General features: G+C 42.0%; 1 protein-coding gene across 22 annotated transcripts in view; it reads left to right on the top strand.

Moving 5' to 3' along the window:
• Positions 1-11,562, top strand: part of FNBP1 (formin binding protein 1) — a 96,495-nt gene that overhangs the window by 71,329 nt on the left and 13,604 nt on the right. For 12 of the 22 annotated variants that reach the window (XM_084493976.1, XM_084493972.1, XM_084493973.1 and 9 more), the window contains one exon: positions 11,050-11,159. In XM_084493976.1, coding sequence (XP_084350102.1) covers positions 11,050-11,159 — 110 coding nt within the window. Of the gene's footprint in view, positions 1-4,003; positions 4,106-7,445; positions 7,461-7,609; positions 7,646-11,049; positions 11,160-11,562 lie in introns of all 22 variants that reach the window. The other 10 variants (XM_084493977.1, XM_084493968.1, XM_084493982.1 and 7 more) reach the window with 4 other exon arrangements.

Below are 11,562 nucleotides of genomic sequence, written 5' to 3'. Positions count from 1 at the left end.
CAACAAACTCAGACATCATGACTGTGCTGAGAATTTGCTAGTGCAGTATTGCTTTGGCTCTTGGGTTAAGGGTTTTAAAATCATTGTTACAAAAATTACAGGAAGGAGACACAACAGTTCAATATCTTACAGCCTGGTCTAAAACACATTTTAACAGCAAGGAAGTAACTATATTAAAAAGCCCAAATTCTGCTCCAGGGACTGCACTGACATTTAGGGATGAAGGCTGGAGCGGTATAAAAGTAGAGATGATTTCAGTGGGGAACTTCAGTGGTTAGTCACAGAGAATTGAAAACACTGTCGTAAACAGTATTCTGTCTCATCTGGTTACAGACAGGACACTTTAAAAAAAAAAAAAAAAAAAGCAGTTTTTGGTTCTTTTCTAAGGAATTGTTTAATGATGTATTCAGGCTAGAATCAAAAAAAAAAAAAAAAAACCAACGAAAAAACCCTAACCCTTTTCTGGTGCTTGTCACTGGGGAAGCGGGAAGTTTCCAACTTGTCCTAGGGCAGGTTCTATAAGCGTAGCTCCTTCCCTCCCCTCAGTTGCAGTTTGGCTCAGAGCATCTCTTCTGGGTAGATTTTAAGGGGGGAAAACAGTCTTTCAGTTCTGCTTCTGTACCAGCAGGCTTGCAGGGTGTGCTGGCAGTGGCTGTCTTCATGGCACTGCCATGGTGGGCTGGCTTCTGGTGGTCCTGAGATGCTTGAGCCAGTAAGCCCCTGCTGAAGGTGGGAGTTTAGTCCTCCAGTAGTGCTGTTCACCAAACAGATGATTTGAAATAATGTGGAATATTTCTAATTCAAGTTAGAAATGCTAGTTTACGGGTCCCTGGGCAATTCACCAGCTCATATTTCAAATGTACAAATTCTTCTTTAGTGAGTATTTGGCCATGTAAGCAATTATGAGTAGTTGCTTTTAATATTAGCCTGAAGAAATGCCAACATGTGTTATCTGGGAAGTGCAAGCGAGTCTTAAGCATGCTTTGTTTTACACTGGTTTGTGTGAAAAGTGAAATGATGAGAATATTTTCCTCTAGCTTTCTCTGGAGTCCCTCTAATTTCTGCTGACAAGTTCATTAAAAATGTGAAAAAGGCGGCTCTTGCTAAATCTTGATTTGAACCTTTTGCGAAGGTCTCCGGTTTTGTTTCCTTCCCCTGTTTGCTACCAGGATGTTTGTATCTAAATGGTTTTCCTGCCTGACTCATCCAACAAAGTTGGTGGCCAGCATTCAGGTCTTTGTAGCTTTTTCTAGAGGGGCAAATTCAGGCCACTGAGTGCGTCTAGAAACACGGAGCAGGAGGAGCTGCTGAGACCTGGCAGCTTGCTCTGTCTGACTGGAGAATTTGTAAAGTTCACATATCAAAGGTCCTTGGTGATTTGGGCTTTCAGGCTAAAAGGTCAAGAAAGTGCTTTATGTTCTTCAGAAATAAAATTCTAACCAGGCAAAAAAAAGACAATCCTCTCCCCCCAATCCTGGTTGTTTATGAGATGAAAAATGAGTTGTTGGCATTTGTTTCATCTGAGAGCTCTGATGTGGCCCGTTTATATTCAGCATAGCTAGATAATACTGTTAATTCTGCTTTTACACTGTTACATTTTGTAAGATTTCCTTTTCTCAGCTCCTCTCCATCTTCTTGTCCTACTGCCAAATCCAAGAGCATCTGAATTTGCTCACGAGCAGTAATGTTGCAAATACTGGATTGTGATCTTACCAGAGAAATCAGATGAGGAGGTGGGGAGAAGCTCTCTGCACAGAATGTTTCACCCGTACAGATACACGGGAGTGAAGCAACTTCTGGAAAGGTCACACAGGGAACCGAGAGGACAGCACAACGTTATGGGTGCTTGGCTTTGGACACTGAAGAATTTCATTTGCTTTGAAAATTGTCTCTGCACTGCTGGTTGTGTTCAGAGGCAAAATGCCACTCTAGCCAGACACCTTGCAGTAAAGGTGGCCACAGCATTTCAGCATTTAGGTAATTAAAATTATCGTAGATTATTCAAGCAAATTGTCAAGAAGCGGGTCATGGAATCATAGCATCATTAAGGCTGGAAAAGCCCTCCAGGATCATCTGGTCAGGCCACCCCCTACCACCAATATTACCCACTAAACCATGTCCCTAGGTACGTGTCCTGGGACCATGTCAGGTCCTTCCTGGCTTTGTGGATAAACTGAGCTGTTAGCTCCTACAAAAGGCAGTGTAACAATTTGTTTATTTCAGAGGAAACTCCTTTTTTGCACTAGTTTAAGGAAGAAGTGCATGGAAAGGAACTACTTATTGTGAGCAGGCCCAGTAGATAACAAAAGCTTAGCAGGATAAATGCAAGCAGCAGAACTGCGTGTTGTAATTGATCCTTGAAATGGGAGGGAATGGATTCCCATACAATTCCTCCATGAAGTCTTTGAGATCTGAATGTGTCTGGAGAGGCAGCATGTTTTATTAATTTCCTTTAGAAGTTCTGGGTTAGCATCTTATGTTGCATTTGGAAAGAGAAATTACAAAACTAAAGCAGAAAAATCACTGGTGACTGTTAAAATGAATTATGTAATTAGTAATGATATGTCCTGTGCCCTGTCTGGTTTTAATTTTGCTTCCAAACTAAAAATCCAGTGAATCTTGTTTTCATGGAAGGAAACAGATGCCTGGGCAATTTAGAACAGATGCAAGGTTAATGTAGAGGTACCTCTACCAGTATCAGTGGTCACTGTCAATACAAAACCCTAGCCTCTTTGTTTTAAAAAAAAAAAAAAGGGGGGGAGGACAAAAAAAAAAAAAAAAGGTGCTGACTCTTGTCAGCATCTGTGGTTTTCTAATCATGTTTTCCTATTTTCTTTAAAGTTTCTTCCAACCCCAACAGCAGAAATGCCCACTGTAGTGGATAATGTAAAATTGTTACAGCATTTGCCATGGATCAGAACTAGAAGAGGAGGGGAAAAAAGTCTTCTAAGCAGAGTTTTTCAGTGCTGTTTTTAATAACACTTTAAAAAGATGGTTTAAAAAAAAAAAAAAGTATAGTGCTTAAAATCAACTGTTTCTTTAGGGAAGTTAAAGCCAGAAGAGTACAAAAATGAGGAACCACTTACATAAGTCATAATTTCATTTATGCTTGCTCTGCTTTTTCTAATTCCATTTTGAGGACAAAGAAAACTCGGTACTCTGCTAGTTGATGTTAATTTTGTGTTCTTTTCTTTTATTGCTATACCGGCAGTAACATCAGCACCTTTATTTAAAGAGCAATACTTCTGAACTAACAAAATCCAGGGGTAGAACTTACACCTTCGAGCTGCCGCGTGCCACTGTGCTGGTTTGCTTTTCCTCTCTTCGCTCAGAGACTGGGCTGGGAGTAAGCAGAAGATGGGGCTGGGAGTTGGGATGCAGATCCTGCTGTCGCTACCCAAGCCCCAGTCTCCCGGCAGCCCTGTAAGGCACAGTGGAGGGATTTTTGTGGTTTCCTTCTTAGTGGAAGTTGTTGACTTCATTACGATGGCGTTTGATTTCCATTGCACCAGTTACCGTTTCCCCTTACCACCTTGTCCTGCCTGTGTGATGCCCTGCGCACTCTTCCCCCAGTGCTTGGTGGTTGGGCTGCCTTAGTGACTGTTACTTGGCTTGTTCTGTGAGTGAGCAGAAACAGCAAACAAACCCAACCACCCCTTTTCACCTGCTGTGCTCCCCGCCTGTAGGAATACTCGTTATTGTATGCAAGTGTGTGTGTGTGTCTCTGCCGGGTGTTGGGTGGGTGGGGTCGGTAAAGCTGTGGTTTATTCCAGCAGAGATGTTTTCTGACCTGACGTCTTTAAGCTAGCCTTTAAAAAATATGAGATGTAAATGTTATGAGAGTGCTAAACCCTACTAATACTCACCTAGTATCTAACAAGCTTCCACTTTGCACTTAAAGGTTCGTTAAGCGCCAAGCTGTCTTTTGCTGTAGAAGCAGTAAACGCAGGTGCTGTGCTAGTCTCCACCGTAACGGATGTGTTTTCTTTTGCTGACTCACCAGCAGACACAGTCTTTGTATTTTCACAAAGAACTCATGAAGAGGACTTTAGGGACACCCACGTGTGCCATTGAGGCTAGGGAATATGTTGTAAGTCCGCGTATGGTGTGATCAGCCCATACCGTCGCTGCACAGTCGCTAACCCCACTTACAACGCCGCTAGAGTGTGCTTTGGAAATGTGCTTTGTCAAAGATAAATGGCAAACTGCAGCCTTGGTGAGAGGCAAGTTGCAGCTTACTGTGTTGTGTGCAGGAAGATTTGTCTGCTAGTCCTGGAAATGCTGAAATTGGCAGAATTAAAGCAGCTGGACCTGTGAAATTCAGACTACAGTGGGAACCGCTTAAAGTGTGCGTGGCTGTAAAAGAAATAACTAAAAAAAAAATAAATTGGTTAAGCTTGTAGGCTTACCCAACCTGCTTTTACAGCTCAGTTGTTCTGGGTAAAAAGAACTACAGGTGGGTTCCATGCGTTTATTCTGAATTATTTTATGAGTGCAGTCTGGACCAGCAGGAGCCAACCCCTGATTCACAGCAGTGCAGTGACACGTTCTCTGCCTTGGTGGTAGAGTGCTCTGAAAAGCTTTCTGAAGCTTCCCCGAGCTCTCTCTAATGATAGTTCATGGAATCAGTACTTGTGACCTCTAAATCTGATACCCAGATAAAGCATTGTATAGGGCAGATTGCTACAGGAGCACTAAAAAAAGAAAATTTCCTCTAGGAAGCGGAGTGCTTTATTTCAACCCTGTTTTTTGTAAGTGAGGTTAGTGTCTGTGACTGTCCAATAACACATGGACTTGCTGGCTTTCATGCTCTCATGTGTTATTGAAGCTTGTGGCTCTTAGGCTCTTCATCTTTTCCCTGCAAGACTAAGCTAGACGTGGTTTAAATTGACATCTTGAAACAGATTTGTGTATTTTATAGCAACGCAATTTATTTGATCGTTTGGAGGGAAAAATGCTCCGGTTCTTCCAGGAGCTGTAAGCAAGTTTCTAGCTTTGAAAACCCAACTGAGTGGGCAAAAGTAATTATTTAGTGAATGTTTAATGCAGATTTATTTTGTCTGCTTATATTTGCTTATAGCAGTTGAATCGCTGTCATGTAAAATCACCAATGCATTTCAAAAATGAAAAACGGACTATGACGTATTTCAGCATTTCACTGTTTTCAGTCCATGAGCTGCTTTGTTATTTGTACTGGTTGTAACAAGCCCCGATGTGGTCTTTTTGGAAATGCTTTTAATAAGTTCTCTATTTTTGTCATATTTAACAGTGTACGAATTTGGCATACAGTGTCTGTAATCACTTTCAAATTTGCTGAATTCACAGCGAAAGACTAGTCTTGATGCAGATGGTTCCTCGCAGTAGCGTAGTGCCTTTAGAGTGAGTAGTGTGTAGAAACTAGCGCATGTAGCCTACATTTGTGCCTTTGATAGAGCGCTTCATAGGTAAATATTTCTTCCGCACCATAAGTCTTGTCTGTATCTCTATGTATGAGGATCTCAGTTTGTGCTGATCACGTCTATGCTAAAGTTCACAGGAACGCTAAAGCAATTACGCAAACCAAAGCTGCCTCCGCTGAATTTCTTCAGCAACACGTTTTAGCTCATTTTCTCTTCTTCTGTGATTATTCTCTCAAAAGGATTAGTTGTGTTTGGTTTTTCAGTGGCCTCTTAGCTAAGAGAGTAAATTTCTTTACTGCACTGTGATTGTCAAGTGTTTACGTACTAGAAGAATGAACTTCAGAGGGAAGTTTAACTGCTGCATTGTCAGTTCAAAGGGATTTCACTATTTAAGACCATATATTTTCCTTGAACGGTTGGTGTATATCACTGTATAAATTCTAACTAGTGATAATTATTCTATTTGAAAATCCTGTATTTGCTAGGCATGCTGTCAAAAACACCATAGATGTAGAGCCACCTTTATTTTAAATCCAATCTGAAAGAACTGTGCTCCTGCTAAAAAATACAAAATACAAAATGGAGCATCTGATTCTGAGAGCACCATATCTGGGAGCTATTAGTGGTAATAATTACAGAGAACTCTTGAAAAGAACATGCAGAAGTCTGACGATATGCTCATCACCTAGAGCAAGAGGTGTTTCCCTATTTTCACTTTTCAGCTGTCTTTAGCATACAGCACACACATTTATGCACTTCAGTTTGTTGCATGGATTGAGCATTTCACGACTGTCCCCAGAGATCTGGTAGCACAGTCACAGTGCAGGTTACTGGAAGAGGAGGCTGGACGCAGGTTTGATTTTCCCTTTCAAATCTGGGTTTGTATCTTGAATAGCAGTCAGCTTGTGCTCCTTGGCATAGAGCAGAAAGGCGCTGTGACCAAGAGGCTCCCTATCTCTTGGAAAACGTCACGAATAGCAGCTGTCATAACATCTTGCAACACTGGAAGAGGGCTTTGGTAATTTTGGTGGTCGCCTGCCCAAGCACATTTGTCCACCTGTCACTTTGAGGCCCTGCAGCACTGTTGAGAGCTGGATGTGTAAGTGATGTAGGACAGAGGCGAGCTGTGCTGCTGTGTAGGTTTTTAAGCGTGTACACTTCACTTTTTGCAGTCTCTTTTCTTTCCCAGAGTAAGTAAAAGATAACGTTTTGGCTCTGTACCAGGAAACGTGTTAACCTTTGAAAAATTAGATCATGTAAATCATTTAAGGGGCTTGAATAATGTCATACTGGGCTGTCATTGAATCGATTTGGTATAAAGAGAAGGGATTCTTTTTTTTCCTTGTTCTTGGTCCTGACCTTGTCTGACCGTGTGGCCAAAATAAATTTGAGATGATGAGTGTCTGTGTTTGAATTGTTCAAGAACATGAAATGGCTTAAAGGACTGCCCGGATGGCGCTGTCCCCAGTAAATAGGGATATTTGGCCACGGGCCTGACAGCGAGGCTCTGGCTCCTGGAAGTGCCTGGAGATGGCACCATGCAGCAGGAGGCTGAGCAATAGCACCTTGCCTCTTCATGGCATTTTGGCCAGGCGTGATCATCCCCTTCTCTTGCATAAAGCAGCTGATGCTTGTGACTGCGTTTCAACATTTTTGATCTAAAGCCACTTGCATACATTTGCAAGCTCAGAGGGCTTTTTCCACTTCAAAGTTGTTGCGTTAATGAGAGAATCACTGTGGTAGCTGCTGTAAATGAGCCAGGCCAGGGCAGATTTTCACCTGCAGTACTGAAGCACACATGCAGAGGTACAACAAACACTTCCATCCCTGCTCCTGGCGAGGAAATGGCAGCTGGCTGGTAATGCTGGGCCCTCTTGTGAACTTTTGCACAGATCTGTTAGCGTTACCCATTTTGCGTTCCAACAGCAAGGGGAGTATGTGTCATTGTATTGTAACGTCAGCCTGAAAAAGTTCCTCTTCTACTGATGCACTGTTGTTTTTTCTCTTTTTCCCCCCACCCTGTATCTCTCCAATTTTTACATGAAGCTTTCTCTCAAGCTGGTAAGCACATTTACAGCATGCCTGTCCTGTGTTTTAATCACAATTTTCTGTGTGTGTTAATGTGCACTGTGCCACATGTGACATGACACTGAAATTGTTAAATTTGTTTCTTCTTTGTGTTTGCTTTTTTTTTTTTTGATGTTTATCAGATAACTCTGAATACACAGGTCTGGAGTCTAATAGAGGTGATCGGAACTCAGTCTTTCTAATAAGTTGCTAAAAAAAATTAACTCTAATATCTAGTTTAGCTTTCATTTTTGTAATCCAGGGCTACGAAAATGTAGAAAAACAGTATCAAGTAATTCTGCTACTGTATAAGTATAAATTAAAACATTAAAAGAAATAAAGGTGTCCATATTTGGACCCTTTTCAGAGAGAAATGCATGCATTTTGTTTAACTGTAACATAGCTGCCAAGTTTACTTTCTGTGTCCAGGTATTACTGGAAATCTGCATCACCGCCTACATTTTACAGCCCTATGTAGTCCTTCCGAATAACTAATAATGATATTAATTACAGTTCTGTAAACCTTAACCAACAAGGTTAACTCAGTCTGATTTGAACTTGCAAATTATGTGTACAAATCCTAAATTCTATCTCGGATGCAGCTGCGAAGGTTGCTTGAACTACGGTAAGCTAATGTTACTGGGTTGGAAAGGGAACGGGTGAGCCTCATGGGGAAAGCAAATTGGGTGCTCAGCTTTACATTCAAGGTACTGTACTGCTTGAGATATTCCACGCCTTGATGTTCCTGATAGCTTGTGGAGATTCCTTTTGCCTTTGATGATTCCAGTCACAAGGGGAATGCGACTGGTTTGCTGACCCACTTGGTGCAAGCATGCTGGAGCCACAAATGACTGGTTGCAATTTCAGGGAGCTTCCGAGGATCCCCAGTAGCTCCTGAACTGCATTAGCTTCAAAGTTTTCTTGTTCCTCACCAGTCAGTGCCTTTAGGTGCACTCTGCCTCTTACTCCTCTCCTCCCTGCACACACCTTGTTCATGGATGCATCATTTTGGACCTGTTCTGTTCGTAGCAGCTTATTCTGAGGAAAGGGCTGTGCGCTGAGAGCTGCCTGCTGTAGCTCTGGTATGTCTCTGGAGGTTTCAAGCCCTGCTGCTGCACTGTGCACCACAGCAACTCGCTTTGGCTTCACTGCAGTATTGCTTCCCTGAAGACCTGTGGTAGGCCTGAGGGATGATGGAGATCCCTAGCTTACTTGCAAACCTTGTTCTTTTGGCTGTTGCCATCCGCTGGCCTGTTAGCCCAAAGGGTTTATACCAAGAATTTCCATTTGTTGTTTTCCTGGCCACAAAGTCAGCGTGCTGGGTAGCTGAGCCAAGCCTTAGTGAGTAGGAACACAGCCTCCCCAAACAAATGGCTGACCTGGCCTTTCCCCAAGAACTACACAAACCAAAAAGATGTGCGTTTCTAGAAAACACAGGCAGTGCTTACTACTAAAGAGATAGCCCAGGCGTCTTTTGCTTGAGAGCATGAAATGTGCCCAGCATGTGCAAAAACTGCTCCTTGACTCTTTTCTGCTAGAAGAGGATCTGTAGCTTCTGTTCTGGTGGGAAGTTACCAAGCACGGAATCAAGTCTCAGTGAGTTCACCTGCTCTCAGGCATGCGTTCCCACGCGACACTAGTGCTTTGGTCTGAAGCATTGTCAGCACAGATATGGAATTTAGCCCAGCCTGGAGCTTTTGAGTGAGGTTGAAGCAAAGAATCAAAAATAAAAAAAGCTTTTCCAAGTTGGTTTGACTAAATCTAGTATAACAGGGGATATTTTCAAGCATCTCTGTCTCTTCTGGATAGAATTGAGTAGAACATCTTAAAAACCTTTCTTTTAACTACTCATTTATGAAGCTATATCCAGATGCTTTGCCTTAAAAACATATGCATGGCTTTAGTGTGCAGATTAGACTGTTTTAATATATTTTACAGTTAATGTGATGGGGGGGGGGGGGTTACTATGAAGCAAAATGCTATCAACATTAAAGAACTAATTAAAATACAGCTTTCCTGTACCATGAGCAGTAATTCGGAACTGCAAGGACTGCAAATGACGCAAGTTTTAGAATGAGTCCAACTTATTTAGTTTCCCTCATTTATTTTAAATTTGCTTTCCCATTGTATCATAAAATGGAATTTTAAGAGTTTGTTACACAGAAGATCAGGCTTTGATTTAGCTGCATGTGCTGTCTTGTACTGAACATTTCGTTAGGCTCTGCTCTGCTTTCTTGCAATTACTAGAGCAGAAGAGGAGGAGATTACCTCTCTGTAGTTCTCCATCCCTCTGACACCCGCATGCTTTCTTTATAGATAGCATGTCTTGTGAACGCAGAAGAGAGTGCCCTGTCTCAGAGGGCACACTCAGTGCAGAGCCAAAGGAGTCTAATGGGCAGCTTTGTGGCCAAGTGTCCACTAAACCACTTTCCTCTCAGAGAAACATTTGGCATTTGAGCAAAACTAATGTTGTAACTTCACTCACCAGCTTTCAGTAAGTTCCTGAGCTATTGAATTGCATTACTCAGCTTTGTGGTTTTTCCCCTTCTGTCTCGCACATGCCAGTATTCCCTCTTAGAAATGGCATGTGGAATGAGCAGAAACCAAGACAAGAAAAACCTTTACAAATTGTAGATTACATGAAAGAAACTCATTCTTTGACAATGCAGCTAGTTATCATTGACATGTGTTTGTTATAGCTCACCCAAACTTTCCTCCTTGCCTTCTTAGAAGCCAAAAACTGTTGGTACTTTGAAAATAGTGTGGGCACATTTTATGTAAGTCTACCTGCAATATCACATTGGGACGATCAAGAATAGCCATAGCAGTCTGAGGGCAGAAAAGGGGAGTTTTAAGTAGAATCACACAAGGGGAACCACAGTGGTCTTCCATTTTTTTTTCCTTGAGTTATGGCTTCAATCTATTTGAAGTGGCTTTGATAAAATTCCTGATTGCTATGCCAACAGAAGTAAGAAAGGAAATACTGAGGCTTGGATGTGAAACGTGGATTCCAGAGAGTGTGCAACGTGCTCTTAAATTGTATAACCCCGTATTAAGTGCTTCTGTTACCTTCCTGTGTTCAGGAGAGTCCTGACATAAGTTAAGCACGTTGGACCAACCCTCAGACTATGTAGAGCAAGCCAGCAATTAGTAGTGGGCACAAGAAGCATGACTATGAAACAGGAGTAGAAGCTAGCGACTGCTCGAAAGGGTTGCTGTCTGTAGAAGAGTAGGGAAAGACAGGGATAGCAAACTTTCCATTCGAATGGAACTCTGTTAAAATCTGCTATTAAATGTGGATAAAAATGGGTTTTCAGCTTTGCCATTGAATTCTGGCATTCTTTAGTTGCTGATCTCCAATAGCCATTTGGTAGGAAAGTGGGACGAGGTCCAGGGATTAGTAGTTAGGCACTCAGATTCCTAGCCATTTAGGGACTGATAAGTACTAGTACAAGCAGTAACAATGCTTCAGACCATTCGTTGTGTTTTTTCACAGATTTTTGTGAGATATTGTCAAAATGCAATCCTGAAATGATTCTTTTAGATCCTGACTTTTTCTTTTTTCCCTCATTCCACTCTGCAGGGAGCTGGGCCAGAAGACTTCAGCAATCTCCCACCTGAGCAAAGAAGAAAGAAGCTTCAGCAGAAAGTCGATGAACTAAACAAAGACATTCAGAAGGAAATGGATCAAAGGTAAGCCAACGCCCCCCAGTGAAAAATGAAATAGGTGGTCTTATACAGCAGACCTGAAACAACTGCAAAGTAAGAGCAAGGTTCTAGGGTTTTCTAAGGTGCTGTTCCAAGAAAAGGCACAGAGGTTACATATTGCGAAAAATGGGAATTAGATATGCGATAACTGCAAACAATTTTTCCTTCTTTGTGGAGATTCTGTCTTGGCTCTTTGCAGCAGAGTAGTAGCAGTTTAGTCACGATCTAGACAAAGATCAGTGTTAGATACACAATTTTGTACACAGTTTTTGGCTGATGTGATCTGGTACTGGGGGTGGGTGATGGCGGTGTGGTTTCTGTTTTGTTTGTTTATTTTAGGTAAGTACAGGGTGTAAGTACATTCTCAATCAGGAGCACAATCAGACCT

The sequence above is a fragment of the Aythya ferina genome (genome assembly GCF_964211825.1).
Source record: "Aythya ferina genome assembly, chromosome: 20".
Lineage (NCBI taxonomy): Eukaryota > Metazoa > Chordata > Aves > Anseriformes > Anatidae > Aythya > Aythya ferina.
The sequence above is the reverse complement of the archived record's forward strand: the minus strand, read 5'-3'. Positions and strand labels throughout refer to the sequence as shown.